Below are 18,686 nucleotides of genomic sequence, written 5' to 3' on the forward strand. Positions count from 1 at the left end.
AATTTGGAGCAACATATGCTGCCACCTAGATGCCGTTTTTTTCCAGGGACGTCCTTGTTTATTGCAGCAGGGAAATGCCAAACCACATACTGCCCGGATTGCAAGTGCATGGCAGCGTAAGCAGAGAGTGTGAGTGCTAGACTGGCCTGCCTGCAGTCCTGACGGTCTCCAATTGAGAATGTGTGGCATATTATGAAGTGCACAATACGGCAATGAAAAGCCCCATACAATTTCACAGCTGAAGTCCTGCATAATGGATAAACTGTGGAAAATTCTGCTTGCTAAACTTAACAAACTTGTGTCTTAATTGCCCAAATGCTCAATAAGTGTTATTAGAAGAAATAATGTTACACAGTGGTAAACACTTGACTGTCCCAACTATTTAGGAGCGTGTTGCAATCATCCAATTTTAAATTAGTGGATATTAAAAAAAAACAACAACAATTAAATTCACAAGGTATAACATCAAATAATGTGTTATAATGCTTTCAATTACTACGATTACATGGACACCAAAAAGCGGCTTATTGCAAGAAAGCGGGTTATTGCGAGAAAACAGCATTCCTGTTTACATGCAGTGTATAAGCAGCGGCGTACTCTCTTCTCCCATATACATGCAGCTTGGTCGGTAAGCGGCTTTCTCCACAACAACGTAATTTTCCTGCGATGCTTGTGTAAATAACAAACATGGGATACCAGGAAGACTTTGCTATTTTATTCTCATTTGCTTCACTTTATTTCCAGATATTCCAGAGTTGTTGCTGTGTTTGTTTCCTGAACTTACTATCACAACCTGCAGCAGAATTGCACCGCAATAGTGGGGTTTCCCTCTTATGTAAACTCCGGGATTACCCCAGTGTTCAGTGCATATACCCGAACATGAGTGACAGTCGCTGTTTTACATTGGTGTGGATATAATGGATATAGTTTATAGTGTGTGTGATTTTTTTTTTATTTATTTATTTATTTTTTTTATACTGTACTCCGAGAAATGTTGAATTCTTTCCGCTGTGTTGACTTGTTGTTGGGCTCCATTTTATGACGGTTGTCACCCCTGGTCTGTTCCACGAAATGCACCCATCAGAATGACACTTATGCATTTACATGGACACATTAAGCTGCGTTTTCCAAGAGAAACCTAGGTGTGTTATTCCACTTTCTCTTAATCGCTTAAACACCATAAGGAAATCGGCGTTCATGTTACATGTAGAATGCTGCTTTCTGTTAAAACCCTGGAATAAACCATTTTCTTAAGTGCATGTAAACGTGGTCAATGTAGCACAGGGTGAATACAAAGCACTCCTTTTTGTTTTTACTAACATTTTTCACACGGCCCCAACTTTTTCAGAAATGGGGTTGGATAACTTCATATGAAATGGACACCAAAAGAGTGCATCTGACCTATTGTTCAGTTTATACACTGATTGTGCCTTTTAATTGTTCCTGTTTGAAAGGCTAATGAGTCCTGCCATGCAAATCCCTCATTTGTTAATGGCTTCCTTTCTTTGTCTCTGTCTCTTTCCTGACCAGTTCTCCAACTTAACCTCACCTAAACCAACTGCTCTTAGTGTTACGTATCAGCTTGTGTGTATTTATTTGTGAGCAAAATGGTGCACTCTGTTGCAACAAAACATGGTGTGTACAAGATAAGAAATGAGACCACACAGAAACTGTGCCCTCCGACCTCTGTAGAAATCTCCATATTTCCTCAGAATATGAACGCCTGCCATTCTTATGAAGTTCTACATATTTCATATTGTTTATTAAATATCTTGGCTAATTTGATTATGCTATCAGCTGCCAGTAAGTGTTTAGTACTCACACATTTTACAATGTTTAAATCGATTTCACAAAGGTCTGCAGAAAATGCGACCAAAGTTCTGCAGATTCTGTCTTGGCCAAGACATAAGTCATTGTCTTGTAAACAAAACAAAAAAGTGAATCAACTGTGTTTGCTAATAATATGCTTTACTGTGTTCCCAGTTTCTATTTTGACTTAGCAGTGTGGTCCTGTCTAATTTGTATTTCTGTTTCTTTGTTTCCATTAGTGATCCTTACGTCAAGCTGTCCCTTTACGTTGCTGATGAAAACCATGAGCTTGCCTTAGTTCAAACAAAAACTATCAAAAAGGTGAGTTTTCTCTGCACTCAGGCTTGTTTTTGAGATTTTCATCTTTGTTTCTAAGAGATTTTAGGATGCGTCTAAAGTAATAAAGCGATGTGTTCTATAGAATATTTATTCTGTCCTATGCAGGATCACACATAGTTTAAATCCAACTGTATATATGATAATCTGACCTTTGCTAATGTACATTCTGTCTTCATATCTGTATAGATTAATGCACAACATATGAGCACTCAAAGAACTCCATGTGAATGCGCATATGTGCAATACTCCCGACACCAAAACAAAAATGGGGAACAAAATCATGATGTATCTCCATGATTTTTTTTTTTTTTTTTTTTGTAAGATGCTGTGAATGACAAAATTACACATGCAGGGAATATGCAAGGAAAAAAAAGAATATTTCGTTTAATCAACATAAGGAATAATATAGCTTTATGGCTGGTAAAAAAGTATATTTGGCCGGTAATTTTTTTCACTTCACCCACGACCACCATTTGTCATTTGGACTTTGTTCTAAGTTAATAAAGCCACTACCACTGGGAGGAGTAGTTTTCTAGACCTGTTGCAATACCACATGGGCACTTTCATAGTGATATCAGACCTTAAACAAAATGGAACAGTTTTATCAGTCATAAGAATTCAGGACTGTGTGAATATGACCAAACAACCTAAAATTAGTTTGATAACGACAATAACGACAGAAAACCTCAGCAAGTTCTGGCATTCTTCACCATAGAGGCACCTTTAAAAGTTTAATGGGCCAAACTGCCTAATGATTCGTACAGAGTGCCAGTTAGGAAGGGTCACAGCCGAGATAGTGTGGACTGCTCACACAAGAAAATAAACAACGATGCCCTAAGACTTACAATAGCGTCACCAGAAATTAGAAATTTAAATGAGGCTTGATGTTGCATTCAGAGACCTTGTTCAATCAAACTGCATACTTTTTGATGCAAATATCATGTAGGCAAGGAGGATTTGGTTGGCCAGTAATTGCCATGTAAAGGGTGTATGTGTGGCCTGTGTGAAATACTTTTTCTACAGAACATTCCTTAGAAAAGTGAGCAATTAAAAACTAGATTTGCACAAAAATCATAAGTCCGAATGCAAGTACCTCGAGATTTTGTTCCACCAAAGAAAGAAATAGCATTATTTTAGGCCACTGGATGCAAAGAGTTAAAGGTGTGGTATACTTCAGACAGGCGATAAATTGACTAAGAAAGTCAGTCAGCATTTGAGCCCATGCAGTTCCATTAAGTGTGTAATCAGTAAAGTCCTTACTCTGGAACCTACTATGCTGTGACTGCAGTCTGCTTGGGTGATTAATAGCTGACAATGCACTGCTGTGTGGAACACAAACCTTCTCGTTCCTCAGCTCTCAGTGATGAGGAATGCCTCAGATATCCTACATTACAAATTATGAATTACAAAAATAAAGTATGTTTTCAAACAACCTTTGCCAACACCCCTCAGACTTATTATGCCCTTTCACACTCTCAGATTCCATACTAACAAATAGGCCATACTAAATAAAAGGTGATAAATGTTTAACTTCTTAATAAACAAGACCACTATATCATAAACACACCAGACAGAAAGTGTTGCAGAGGAATCGGCTCGTCCGATAACATCACCAGATTGAATGGCAGCTGGTGTGCGGGGATCTAGCACAAGAGGTAGGATAGTCCTTTGTAACTTGTAAGCATAATGATTCATATTCAGAGTATCTTACGAATTTATCTGAAGCTCGACAGTAATGCTTTAACTTGTGTGGCAATACCAGAGTGTAGTTTACCTGTCGAGAAGCAAAACGGCAAGAATCGAGCCCTAAAAATTCCCTCAAAGTCCTCCACCATGTAAATGTTCAATCTGGTTTTATTCTGTTCTCTGTATCTTTGCCTTTTAGCAAGTCTTCGAATTTTTGCGAAGCTAAGTTTAGTTTCCTCTGAAACATGTCTGCCATGGACGTTCATTTTCTCCCAGTTGAGCAGTTTACCACAAGTAGCCACGGCCCAAACTCCCGCGGTTTAAATAGAAAGCGATGGGTGGAGCTGAGCGGGCCGCTCAAAATAGAAACATCAGTGTTTTGATAGTGCCTGGGAGGCTCAATGTTTACACTTTTAGGAGAGGTAATCCCACGATTGGCTTACTTATAGTTGTCAATGAACAATAAACTGGGATAGTAGAACGTATTATGACTTCAAAAAAAGTTGCACACTTCACCTTTAAGTGTACCACAGAAGAAATTAAGTCACATTGGTTTGGAACAAAATAAGGGTGAGTAATGACTGAAAAAAAAAATCTAAAAATCCCTGAAATGCAGATTTGTAGCACGTTTCAATCTTGATGTATGAATAATACATTTTCCACTAATAATATTACAGGGTTAGGAAGGCTTTTTCAGTCATGAATGTTAATGGAAATACATGAAAAAATCTAAACAGGCAGTTATAAGGGATGTGGTAATTTTCATAATGGTCAAATGATCAAACTCAAAAGTTTGCTGAATGCTAAAATGTAATGTTAAGTAATATTCATTCATCAGAAATGTCTGTAAAAGATTGTCTTTATTTACAGAAAAGTGCATATAATGTCATAGGATGTTGATTTTAGCTAGTGGTGCAAATTCAGAAATAAGACCGTAAAAAGTTTTTTTAGAATGATATAATGATTTTTTTTTTCATGTTAATGCATTGATTGTTTAGATCCTTGAATTTTTTGTATTATTTATTTAGTAGGCATTCAAATAATTTCTAACTACTCTTACAAAGAAGCAGGTCGCCTAAATAAGTGTAAACTCTTAAACTGCCATAACACTGCTTAAGAGAAAACGTGATTTGAAAGCACTGCTTGATCTGTATAGATAATGGCAATGATGAGAGTACAGAGCCCTGTGGGACTTCAGGAGCAAGTGTGTGTAGAAAATTAACCTTTCCAGCTGACTTTATTCGTCCTATTATCCAAGTAAGATGAAAACCAGGCAAACACAAATCCAGACAAGGATGAGATACTTGTGTGGCAGTCGGTGGTGGACTTTCAATCACAGTGGTCATGTCGAGTAGAATAAGATCGATGCAGGGTGGGGATGCCCTGGCTGCCAAACATGATTCAGTCACTGCAAGGAGATACGATTTCAGTTCACCAGCCTGAAACACTGACTTTCTATGATGTCTCATCTGTATCGCTACTATGGTTGTTTGGAAAGTTGGGAGTTAACAGGACCCAGTAAGAGTTAAGTAATTTAGAGAGGAGGATTAGCAAGTTATAAAGATCCCCAACAGAATCATATATATATATATATATATATATATATATATATATATATATATATATATATATATATATATACACTGGCGGCCAAAAGTTTGGAATAATGTACAGATTTTGCTGTTTCGGAAGGAAATTGGTACTTTAATTCACCAAAGTGGCATTCAACTGATCACAAAGTATAGTCAAGACATTACTGATGTAAAAAACAGCACCATCACTATTTGAAAAAAGTAATTTTTGATCAAATCTAGACAGGCCCCATTTCCTGCTGCCATCAATCCAACACCTTATCCTTGAGTAATCATGCTAAATTGCTAATTCGGTCCTAGAAAATCACTTGCCATTATATCAAACACTGCTGAAAGCTATTTGGTTCATTAAATGAAGCTTAACATTGTCTTTGTGTTTGTTTTTGAGTTGCCACATTATGCAATAGACTGGCATGTCTTAACGTCAATATTAGGTCAAAAATGGCAAAAAAGAAACAGCTTTCTCTAGAAACTCATCAGTCAATCATTGTTATGAGGAATGAAGGCTATACAATGCTTGAAATTGCCAAAAAATTGAAGATTTCATACAAAGGTGTACACTACAGTCTTCAAAGACAAAGGACAGCTGGCTTTAACAAGGACAGAAAGAGATGTGGAAGGCCAGATGTAAAACTAAACAACAGGATAAGTACATCGGAGTCTCTAGTTTGAGAAATAGACGCCTCACATGTCCTCAGCTGACAGCTTCATTGAATTCTACCCGCACAACACCAGTTTCATGTACAACAGTAAAGAGAAGACTCAGGGGTGCAGGCCTTATGGGAAGAATTGCAAAGAAAAAGCCACTTTTGAAACAGAAAAACAAAAAGAAAAGGTTAGAGTGGGCAAAGAAACACAGACATTGGACAACAGATAATTGGAATAGAGTGTTATGGATCTTAACCCCATTGAGCTTTTGTGGGATCAGCTAGACTGTAAGGTGCGTGAGAAGTGCCCGATAAGACAGCCACATCTATGGCAAGTGCTACAGGAAGCGTGGGGTGAAATGTCACCTGAGTATCTGGACAAACTGACAGCTAAAATGCCAAGGATCTGCAAAGCTGTCATTGCTGCACATGGAGGATTTTTTGATGAGAACTATTTGAAGTAGTTTAAGAAGTTCTGAAAATCAAATTCAAATTGTAATAGTAATTTTTCATGTTTTTAATGTCCTGACTATACATTGTGATCAGTTGAATGCCACTTTGGTGAATAAAAGTACCAATATCTTTCCACTAGAGCAAAATCTGTACATTATTCCAACCTTTTGGCCGCCAGTGTATATAGATGCTGATTTATAGTAGAATAAGCTGGCTTAAATAAGCAGTGATTGGCTCTCATTGAAGTCAGAAGTAGCTTTGAGCACTAAAGTACATGTAAGAATAAACACAACAAAATGGAAAAGGAAACCTATGTACAGGTGTGTGCAATTTGGGTATAGGATATTGTAACAATATAAATACAAATTAAGATTCATATTACACAATGTCCCACAGAATTGTCGGCATAAAGTCAATACTGTAAATTCCTCACACTGCATAAAATTTTGATGTTGTTCACAACCCATTTTATTTCTAAATATTTCATAATCAACAATGTAGAGAGGGACATGATTTCATTCATCAGGAATTGATTTGATCGTGAAAAGTATTCATTACATACCAGAAAGGAGCATGGTGATTTTAGGGGAGGGGTTTGAAAAATTAAAGGCTAGGGTATACTTCACGTTTTCCACGTATCAGTACGTCTTATGCACAGTTGGGCGCTCTACACTTTCAAAGTATACTCTTTTGAAGAGCACATATGGACTCTTTCGACACATACGCACCACTGCTGCTGCGATTCTTTAGTACAGTCAACACAAGTCGCATGCACAGACGATGCGCAATGACACAGGCTTCCGCCACCGCATATCTAAAAAAAACTAGGCTAGATGCGGACAATCTGTGCATATTATGCTATTGACGAAATTTGCTTCACGCTTGATGTACCGGTATGAAAACCAAAGTAGACTTTGTCCTTAAGAGTAATTGGTGATGTTGCTCAAAAAGGAAAGTTACAGAGTTATTACACACTGACTTTAAAAGAAAGTGGATAACAACTACACACTTAACCAGCATTGGTCACAGCGACTAGAGCTTGCATCATTCATTGCTTTATGTTCTTCCTCAATGTATATAATTTACACCTGGGTGTGTTTCTGCACTTTAATAACCCAAGGTATTTTCATAAGCTTTGGCACATGGTTCACAGACCAATAAATTAGAACAATTCACACTTCACAGCATCACATACGTTTGTGAGTGTACCTGTACTTATCATTGCAGTGAACATGTATCTATAGTATGTTTATGTCTTTCATGGCAATAAATAATTTCTTGTTTGTGTTAGTGTCATATTAAAGGGTGAGCTACTGTATGGATGTCTGTTTGTGCTTTACCTCGAAGATCAATTAAGGTACTCCTTTGAGGACATTTAAATTAAAATGTTATCCAATCTGCCATTTTGACATAATGATTAAGTTCTTCTACCACTTAACAGGATCAATAGCAGTCAAAGGGCTGCTGCACTCACTCTGTCTGGATGTCAGTCCCCGATTCCCTCCACCCCGTCTTTTATCTTTGTGTATATGCGATCATAAAATATTTTTTTCAAGTGCAGTAAATATTAGCCAATGTCTCCTGTCCTGAATTTCCATTGTGTTATAAATCTAATTCAGATAATGGCATACTTGACGCTTACTTGTACGTTGTTGAAATGGCTGGTTGAATTTATCTCTACCACATTCTCATACAAATTTAGGGTTTACACTGGATTTAAAGGCATAGTTCAGCCAAAAATGAAACTTCTGACATCATTTACTCCCCCTCATGTCATTCCAAACCCTTATGACTTTCTTTCTTATGTGGAACACAAAAGGTGAAGGAGGGTAAGATTATTAGTATTAGCATTAAAATACTTTTAAACTCTCCTCTTTTAATGTTTCACGAAAGGAAGGCATACAAGTTTGGAACAGCATAAAGGTGAAATGACAACAGACTCTTTTTACAATTTTTTTTTTTTTAAACTTACTGTGAATGTGTGCTTTCTTTTTCAGACACTGAATCCAAAATGGAACGAGGAATTCTATTTCAGGGTAAGTTTCATTGTTCCGTTGCTATAGGTTGTCCTTGAATAAGCCTAACCTGGCTCACATTATTCATAATTCACTCAGTGTGAAAACTGGGAAGGCTTTTATACTTCCTGAATGTTCCAGCTTGATGTCATTGAACTATCATATTTATCTCAGCATTCCAGTGCTTTAAAAATCATCACTTTATAATATATCTCAAAGAACACAAAGAACATATATCACCTTTCAGCTCCTCTATAATAGCAACAATCATCGTAATCAGTTATAGGATGCAGCATTGCATGGCGGCAGTGATCGTCAATGTTGCTCGAACGTAAAACAGTCTAGTGAAAAAAAGAGTGTTTCAGCTTCGCAGAGCTGTTTCATTTAGAACTCCATTCACACAGATGTGATTTATAGGCGCTATTCTAAGCCTCGGATAATGACCCCCCTATTCATTAGAAAGCATTCACTTACATTCGCACCAGAACCAAGTTTGGCACCTGAATCTCAGAAAACAGCCCCGCTAGTAAAATGGCGTTATATTGCAGATGGTAAGTGCTTGCTTTGGATGGTTATGTTGGTTGCGTGTGACTGCGAATGCACTCAAGCATGCATGCTTTTGTTTGTTTGCTGTTCTATTTTTAGTTTATGAAATGAATTGGAATTTATGGTACTGCTAGCCATAAACATTGTATAACTTTGCCTTCTATCTTCTTTCATGTGTGCAGGTCTGCCCGCAGAACCACAGGCTTCTATTTGAGGTGTTTGATGAAAACCGACTGGTAAGACCCCCACACACTCATAAGAACACACCAGTCAGTATTCTAGTGGGGTTATAGCATTACTGGTTACGTTCTTGTAGTTCAACTGTTACAGCATGCACTTGTAACACCAATGGTTAGATTCCCACTTACTGATAAAAATGTATACCTTAATTGGACTGGAAGTTGCTTTGAATTAAAGTGACTACCAGTTACATAGATGTAAATGTACTTTGTCCTCTTTATCCTATTTGGCATGATTTCAAATTGTTCCTTCTTTTTCAAATGTGTGTGATTGGGAAAGATTCTGTAAACTAGTTCATTCTGCATGCTACAATGAAGTAGAACACATGATGAGCTATTACTGATTTACTTTTTTGTTTCCACTCTAACTCTGCTCCAAAACCTAGTGAGCTGTCTTGCTGTCTACTGCCTACTTAGGCAGCATATTAACCATCATAGAACCTTGCAAGTGGCTGATTTGGTACACCCTACATTACACAAATAGTGCTTTACACATGAAGCACATGGGAGACTCGACTTAAGGCCAAATTGACCCGACTAGTCAAATTGAATTATAGAGAACCATTTTTTATCAATTCTTTTCAGTTCTGAATGAATTTTAAGTTTCAGCTTGTTTGTACTCTTGGATGATTTTATTTTCATGGATCTCGTCAAAATACATTGTGGGTTTGACATGAAAAGCATGAAAAGACAAGAAAAGCACAAACAAATCCGGCACGCTGTTTCTCCCAGATGCAGCTAAAATTGAATCTAAGCACAAATGCAACATTTAGAGCAAAATCATCCCTTGTTTTAAAGGAGTACCTGAGATAGCAGAGCTTTAAATGTGTGTGCTTCTCTTCTGTGTCTCTCCATGTTGATATCAGACACACTGAAGGAGATCTGTGAAGCTCTCGTGCTTGTGTATGTTTTCACTTTTTCAGATTTTCCAAAAGGATGTATTTTCCTTGTAAACCAGCACGTAACAGGCAAAGTTTAAAAATCTTGTTGAAACACAGTAGTTGGTTGACATGAAAGGGGGGGGGGGGTGCTTCGCTGCTGTCAGGGACGTTTTTGTGATCCATTCATGTTTTAGACCCCATTTAAATGTGTATATATAGCGCTGACCACTTGTGAACGGATCACCCAAAAAGCATCTTAATACCAGGTGTAAATGGGTTCAAAGATATATTTTTAATATTAATATGATATGAGCTCTCTTTCATAGTTCCAAGAATGCACAGCACTGTGAAACTAATGCTTACGCCATGATGTCTCCACTCTTTGTTTGCAACTCACCCACTGCTGGGCATGTGTGCCCTCACAAACAATACCCCCTTGCAGAGTGCCCACACACTCACAATCAATGCCTTTCTTTCAGTTGTGAGTCTGTCTTGCTCACTCATTCCATAAGAGGCTGCACTGATTTCACGGTTTACGTTGGGATGGCAACCCTGACAGACTGTAAATAGTGTTGTTGATCATTTGTAGAGTGATATAAAGGGCTAGTTTACCCAAAAATGAAAATTATGTCATAATTTACTTACACTCATGTTGTTCCAAACCCAAATTACTTTGTCTTCCGTGGAACACAAAAGGAGATGTTTGGCAGTCTCAGTCACCATTCACTTTCATTGTATGGAAAAAGGATGCAATAAAAGTGAATGGTGACTTTGTGTAAAATCTGCCTAGAATCTCTTTTTGTGTTCAACAGAAGAAAGACATGGGTTTTTGAAACAACATAAGGGTCCATTCTGCAGAACGTGCCAGAATTTTGCCCAAATTCAGTGCATAAAATTAGGAAAATAGTCTTTAACACTCTTGGCAATAGTCACGTTTGCCCTCTGTTTCTCCTTAGACAAAGGGCTATGCACTACAGTATGTCACTCTCAGCTTGCATGCAAACAATGTGGTGTAATCTCTCTGGATTTTCATGTATGATTTTCAACTTGCTCGGCCTGTCAGCAGTCTGCTTCAAATCGATTATGATATTTGAAGCCTGTCAGCAGCACAGAGTTAAAGATACCAATCTTTTTGGAATTTTTTTTTTTTTTTTTTTGTGGATTTTGGGTTGTTTTCATTGAACAGAACCAAATGCCAGCACAAAAAAGTTAAAGCTATTGACCAGTGATTAATTATACAACCAGTCAATTAAGAAGAAAAAAAAATATATAGATATTTATATTATTTGTTTTCCAGATTACCCAAAATTTAAGCAGGTTTTTAAGCCTTGCAAAATACATTAGATTGCCTTAAACGGTTGCTTTTGTTTTAGGAATGGTAATTGTTGTGGATTTATTTTTTCAGCTCTTGTAAAATAGCCCCTGTGTTGTATCCTGAACCTTTGTTATTGTGTTGAGTGTGAATGCCTTGCGGTTAAAAACTTCCCATGAGTATTTTTAAAGCCGATAGAATATTTCAACCATGCCAGCCCTGAAGAATCTTGATGAGACAATTTGCATGTCAATGTAAAAAGCAGTGGTTTTTTTTCAATTAAATGTACACATCCTGGAAATTTGATATGTTTGTGAGAAGAGGGTCAGATTCTTCCTTTTCCCGACTAAAAAGCAGCTTAGACCAGCCTAATATGGGTTGCTGGTCTTAGCTGGTTTAAGCTGGTTTAGCTGGTCTGCCAGTCTAGCCAAGCTGGTGTTTAGCTTGTTGGCCAACTGTTCTTCGAACCTGACTAGATGACAAGTGCCCAAAACCCCTCTAAAACCAACATTCAGACCATCCTGACTAGGGTGGGAGACTAGGTAAGACTAGGTTTGGCTGGTTTAAGAATTGTTTTTCTCTACAGGGTTGTTGTCTTGTGATGTTGAAGATTTTGAGGTTCTGAGAGATGGTTTAAGTGGAATGAACTCTGTGGGTTATACCACGTCCCAAGTTGGCTTGGCCCAGTGTCCCCGGTGTGTGGGATGAGCATAGATTTATGAGCTTGTGTTTTCTGAGTCAGCTGTGATCCCTCTCTCACTCATCCCACCCCTGGTGGTCTAGTTCCTTCTGACAGATCAGTAGCAGCTGAGAGAGTGCTGTTTGGGCCTAACCAAGAGGTGGGGGTGGGTGCCATCTGGATCATGTGACTCCTGCCACCCTACCCTCACCTTTGCTTGCAAGAGCACCAGGCGTCCTTATCCAATCATGCCTGGAATGCAGCTTGCCACTTGGGCTATTTCTGCTTTCTGTCGCTATCGGAGTGCAGGGCTAACGGTTTGATACATAAGAGTTTTTTTTTCTTTTTTTTTCATTTCCCCATCTGACTCCTCTTTCCAGCTTTTTTCGCTCCCTCTCTCTCTCTGCCTGAAGTATGTGGGTTGAACTTTTAAGCTCCCTGGCAGCGCTTCACTGGTAGCTGTTAAATGAAGCAGTCTCTGTCTGTGAGTAAGGGAAAGAGAGAAAGAAAGGAAAGAGTGGATGAGCAAGACAGAGAGTGAGAGAGTGAGAGAGAGAGAGAGAGAGAGCAAAAGGGGATCACATGCACAAAAGAGTGGGCGAGACAGATCCAGCAGAGCTGGACAGAGACAGATCAAGATAGACAGGAGAATGTCTCACCGCCTGCAGTTGTATTTTGGCTCTGGATGCAGTAATACTGTGCCTGAGTTTGAGCAGCTTAATGGGGCGGCAGAGGATAGAGAAGAGAATGCTACCAGTAATGGGAGAGACTACAGCGGCGTAGGAGCCATGATGTACCATACGCAGCCACGAAACGGAGGACTTACTGAGAACCCAGAGTCGGGTACGGCTGCTGTTTCTGATGCCTCTCTAAAGCGAAGTTCTTCGATGTTCATCCCACAGCTCCAGGGTCAAACCGAACCACGGATGACCAAGAGCACCTCTGTGCAGATATCGCTCCAACGTTCAAGTGCTCCCCAAAAAGATGCATCATCCCTTGATCCACCTCCGGGATACCCCCAGGAGCCAGCTCCACCCTACCCTGAACCTGGTGAAGGTTGGCCTTTACCTCCACCTCCACCCTACCACAGAAGAGAGGGCCCACCGTGCCACAATGTGGACCAAAGTCAACCAGGCACTAAGCCTATCCAGCCTGAGAGACAAGTGTTTTGTGTCCGGCCAATTGATGGGCAAAATGGATATGCCATTATGGGTGTACCCAGTGGAGGTCCCCAAGGGCTTAGCATGGGAGGTTTCTCTATTCAAAGAAGATTTGCAGATGGCTCAGATGTCCAGCAGTTTAAGATCATGCCATTCAGCAAAGAAGGCCAGAATGGCCCGTTCCATCGCTGGTACGTCCGGCAAAACACAAATGGAAGCACTGGCACACAGAGACTTGTTTTCCAGCTTCAACAGGACCAAGGACGGCACACAAGCACTAATTCTCAAACTGAAGTGACTGATTTTGGCTTGACGGAATCTGAAGCTGGGCATGTTGTGCGATACCCTCGGATCCGACTTGAGAGGAGCGCTTCGCAGCCGTTACAATCCAGAGGAGTTCCTTCACGCCTCGGGTCCATGCCAAATCTTCATGCCCCAATCTCAGAAATGGAAAAAGAGAGTGAGATTGTTGAGAACATACCTCGAGGTTGCACATTCAAGATTAGGAAGGAGCAGAACCCCAGACAGCCCAAGTTTAAGATATATTTCAGCCAGGGAGGCGAGCACAGTCCCACCCAATCTCGGGATATTACCTTTGGAAAGGTGCCTGTCTGCATCAACCCACAGGTAATTACTGCATAGGACTTAAAGTTCTGCTGATAATGAAGCTATCAATCTTATTTGCATTTATTGACCTAAAATAATAACACTTTTGAAAACCATTTTGAGGTTACTAACGAGCCATTTAATTTTTGGGTACCTGCTATGTACGACACTTAGACCCGAAATGCAGTATTGGGTTTTGAGATCTCATAAAGTGTAAAACTCAATATGTTAATAGTTTGTAAGTGGCTTGAGAATGGCAAAAACAGATGAATAAAAGGTAGCAGGATTTAGTTCAGGAAAGAGGAGGTGGGTTCAGGAATGACTTGTCCACATTCTAGGAAGTGAAAATTCCAAGAAAATGGGGTCCAGGAACAAAACTTAACCACACTGTCTCTGGTTTCCCAATAACAAGAATGCAAACCTTTACACACTCAGTACGATATTTTGAAATTGGAAAATATATGGAGACTGGAAGCATTCTCAGACGTAACTTCATTCATGGGGGCTTGTCGACTTGTCTTTCCCCCTTTTCTGTAAGAGGGGCCTGTTCTGTCTTTAGTCCTGTGTCAAGTGTTTTTGTTAGTTTTCAAAGTGGCCTTTCTCCTTTGGTCTGGGACACTGTTCATCTCTTGTAACAGCTGTTCTTTGGTGATTAAGATCTAATGTGTGGTTAAACCCAGACTGCCAATAAAGAAGTTTAATAAGCTCTCATATCAGTAACCTTACAAAAGGACTGCGTTCATGTATTGTTATTACTCAAATGTAGAAAATCTGAACGAATCACAGTTATATTAAGCTCAAGGGTTTGTGTGTGTTTCTTAAATAGTTCCTCACACATCTGGTTCTTTTTATTCATGCCAAATGTAATTTATCAGACTGATTATACAGGTTTTCATTTAATTTATCTGCCTTTTGGGAGTTCACTCATCAGTTCAGTTATTCACTCATCTAAGAAGACAATTTATTAGAGTAGTGTGACATACTGTGTGGCATTTATCAATTTGTTACAGGTAGAATAACCCTTTGTTTAACTGTTATTTGTCACTTGCACAAACCATGACCACATATTTCCAATGGAATGTGGAAAAAGTGGATGTAGCTTTCACAGTGATCATATTTGCAAACAGCAAAGCCGGAATCTCTGAGGCATCCACATTCTAGAATCTTCCGATTCCAGAATCAGGAATGCCACACAAATACTTCCCCAATTTCTGTGGCAGCTAAAGGAAGCATATGTATTTTCAGTACCTGTTCAAAAGGCATTACTGGAAATGAGTCACTCCAAGAGCTGAATGTTCCAGCAGACTAAGTTCATCGGCTGGAGTGTACTTGTGCACAGATCTTTTGTTGATAAACACAGTATCTTACAATATTTGCAGGATTCTAAGGGAAAAAAAACTCTTAAGATTAGGTTTATAATACATCATAACTGTCATACAGAATTGCAGTTTACAAAGAATTACCTCTATTACAATACAGTGTCACTGCTGACAATAAACAGCAAGAGGTGGTTTGCTGGTCTTGGCTGGTATAACTGGTCTCCCAGCCTGGTCATCTCAAGTGCCCAAAATCCTTCTAAGACCATCAAAATAAACTAAGCTAACCACCTTAGAATGGTTTAAGCAGATTTTATACAAGACTTGTTTTTTAAAAGGCATGTAGTAGAATTTCACTAATACTATAGCTTTTCCATAATTAAATAAAATTTAATTTGTCATTTATTGCATTTGTTCCTTGTGACTTGGATAAAAACTGTCATACCACATGGATTTTCCATTGACCTGCCAGTACTATCAGGTTTATGCATGTGACCGTTTGCTGTCTCACCAGATTTAGCAAGTGTTAGGAGAGCTACGGGTGGAAATCTCACTTAAGTCTGCTGTGGCGGCTTTCTTCCAGACATTAAGATTGAGAGCTTTGCTCATAGGTAAAAGAAGAAGAGTTTGAGGGAGTGAAAATGAGATTGAATGAAAGAGCCAGGCTCTTCTTTCAGCAATGCCCATCATTGCAGTGATAGTTTGCTGTTGGCATTTAGGCAGGAACCCTGTTGCTAAATTTGTCAGTTCTCCAATCTTATTTTAGTGCCACAGTATGTTGCGAAACTGATGGCGGAAGTTTTTTTTTCTCAGGTCCCGTTGTCGTAACCCCTAACCTTGCAGTCCCTTAAAGTGGCTACGTGACCTATAGCCTCACAAAGTAATGTGCTTCTTTTGATCTGCTATTTTGTTTATTTGACTAGCGATTCTTTTTCTCTTTGTGTGTACATCTATGTATATTTAAACATGGCTTCTTGGTTCTTCCCTGCTGTCTTGATTTCTGCTTGTTTTTCCTCTGTTTTTGCACTTTTCACCCTCTTTAAAGGCTTGTGTCGTCTGCTAACTCAGCTCTCTGATGGACGATGACTAAGCAAATATTTATTTTTAACTCGAGAGCATTGTGTGGGAACTGGACTTTCATGATCATAAAGATGTATCTTAATGGGCTTAAAGTCCCTTTGAAAATAAAAGACATGAGTTCATTATTACAAAAGGAAAGAAAAATAGGTTCCTTAGTGACAGGAATCCTTGCCAATACAGGGCCAGAATTCTTCTAGAATGTGACCTTTCAACCAGCTTTGTGAGTTTTCTAGATCATTCTTTTATGCCTGTTTGATTAATAAGCGTTGCTTGCTACGGCAACCCTCTCTATTAATATTGCCCAAACCAAGATTCTAAGTATTAACATTTTCTGCAGAAGGGGCCATTCACACTGAACGCGCTTTTCAATGGTTTTCAATGTAAACATGCTATTCAGATGTCTTTGAATTATGCCATGTCTTTCAGTTTTTGTTTTTTTTTTCTCCGTTTTTCGCACTGGAGCTCATGTTTTTTAGATGCCGTGTCAAAGTAAAATGATCTTCAGCTGTTAAAAATATGTGCTGTGACATGGCTTCTTTAGCGCTCCTGGCTCCTCCTGTGCTGTTTATGCAATGGACATGAATAATACCTCAAATCGTGCAGCTTGTTGAGCTGTTATTTTCTTGATTTCCAATTGGGAAAGCTGCTTTTGTGATTCACCATCAAGTTGAAAAGCTCCTGGTGGTTGTCAACCCTTTTGGCTCAGAAATGCCCAGCTTTATTATCTAATATATTTAATATCTCAAGCATGGTAGGTTTTCCGTGATGAAGAGGGGCATGAGAATGTGTTCGTGGTCCTGTCATTCACTCACCACCACACATAGTGACTCATAATTAACCTTTCAGTGATATATGAGTGTTGTTATCCAAAGCTTGTGCCCAATCTACTGTTCTGGTGCTCACTAACTGGTTGTCAGAAGTCTTCTGATGTGAAAAGTATTTCAATTTTTTTTATTTTTGGCAAAAAGTTTTTGTATGCAAGTAGCAGTCTGACCAGTTTTGAAATTGGATTGCTTCATTTGCATTGGAAATCGTTTTTCCAATGTATATGCTAATTAAGCCTGTGTATTTCAGTTATTTTACAGGATTGCATGTCATTCATCTCTTTCATGGTGAAGCCCTGAAGTTGGCAATAAAAAGGCGATAACTGGTTGCCAAGGGGTAGTACGCCCAACATTCTGTTATCATGTAAACAGTTAACACCCTCTTGTTGCTCTAAATCTGTATGACTTTCATCTAAGAAAAAAAAAAAAACTAAACAAAAAAACGAGATGTTAGGGATGAATGACAGTCTCAATCGCCATTCACTTAATGGTATCTGAGGCTGTCATTCAGCCAAACACATCCTTTTGTGTTCCACGGAAGAAAGTCCTACAGGTTTGGAACAGCATCAGAGTTAGTAAATGATGACATACTTTTATTTATGAACAAACTGGCTATTCAGATGCTTTAAACGTTGTGCAACACAGACTTGAGAGTATGGTCCTTGTTGTCTTAATAAGTTTATTCCACACAGGCTCACTTGGGTCATGATCGCTCCAAGAATGGGCTTTTCAACCTCGGTCAGGTAATCTATTGGTCTAGTGTGACCCAACTACCTGGCAATCACAGCTGTCAATCTCACTCTTTGGCTTATTAGATTTGGTGGGTGGAGTTGGAGTGCGATCGGAGGCTTGTGATTGGTGGATCATGCATTAACACACTCCTCCTGACTTTGACCTTTGATCCTCACTCATGGCCCATCTGCTACTCCTCACTGGGTTGGTCAGGTTTTTCTTAAAGGGATAGTTTGCCAAAAAATGAAAATTCTGTCATTATGTACCTTCATATTGTTCCAAATCTGTATGGCTTTCTTCTGTGGAACACAAAATGAGATATTAGCAGAAGTTTCCCTCAGTAACCATCTGTTTTCATTACAATTTTTTTTCATACAATGAAAGAGAATGGTGAATGAGGATGACATACTGCTTAACATCTCCTTTTGTGTTCCACATAAAGAAAAAAAAGTCATATGGGTTTAAAACGACATTAGAAAATGACAGAACTTTCATTTTTGGGTGAACCATTCCTTTAAGTGATGCCTATTGGAATTAACAGTGCCCTTATTTCTGTATTTCCTTCTCTCTATTAGTCACTCACTCACACACATACAGTACACACGCACATTCATTCTTCTTGGGTTATACAGGCGTGTATTGATGATCCTCATCTCTGTAATTTTCCCCTTCAAGCCCTGCCAAAGTTCAGAAACCATTGATATGCAGCCAAAGCTCTACATTGCTTTATTATTAACTCTTTTCTCTCGTTGTCTCTCTCTCTTTCGTAT

General features: G+C 38.9%; 1 protein-coding gene across 13 annotated transcripts in view; it reads left to right on the forward strand.

The window, feature by feature from the left end:
- The window catches only part of LOC127430763 (E3 ubiquitin-protein ligase NEDD4-like), a 107,078-nt gene that overhangs the window by 35,714 nt on the left and 52,678 nt on the right, over positions 1-18,686 (forward strand). For 3 of the 13 annotated variants that reach the window (XM_051680800.1, XM_051680798.1, XM_051680799.1), the window contains exons 3-6: positions 2,049-2,130; positions 8,524-8,562; positions 9,270-9,323; positions 17,877-17,927. In XM_051680800.1, the coding sequence (XP_051536760.1) occupies positions 2,049-2,130; positions 8,524-8,562; positions 9,270-9,323; positions 17,877-17,927 (226 nt within the window). Of the gene's footprint in view, positions 1-2,048; positions 2,131-8,523; positions 8,563-9,269; positions 9,324-10,950; positions 13,986-17,876; positions 17,928-18,686 lie in introns of those variants that run through there. The other 10 variants (XM_051680791.1, XM_051680794.1, XM_051680796.1 and 7 more) reach the window with 7 other exon arrangements.

This window comes from Myxocyprinus asiaticus, chromosome 40 (assembly GCF_019703515.2).
Source record: "Myxocyprinus asiaticus isolate MX2 ecotype Aquarium Trade chromosome 40, UBuf_Myxa_2, whole genome shotgun sequence".
Taxonomy (NCBI): Eukaryota; Metazoa; Chordata; class Actinopteri; order Cypriniformes; family Catostomidae; genus Myxocyprinus; species Myxocyprinus asiaticus.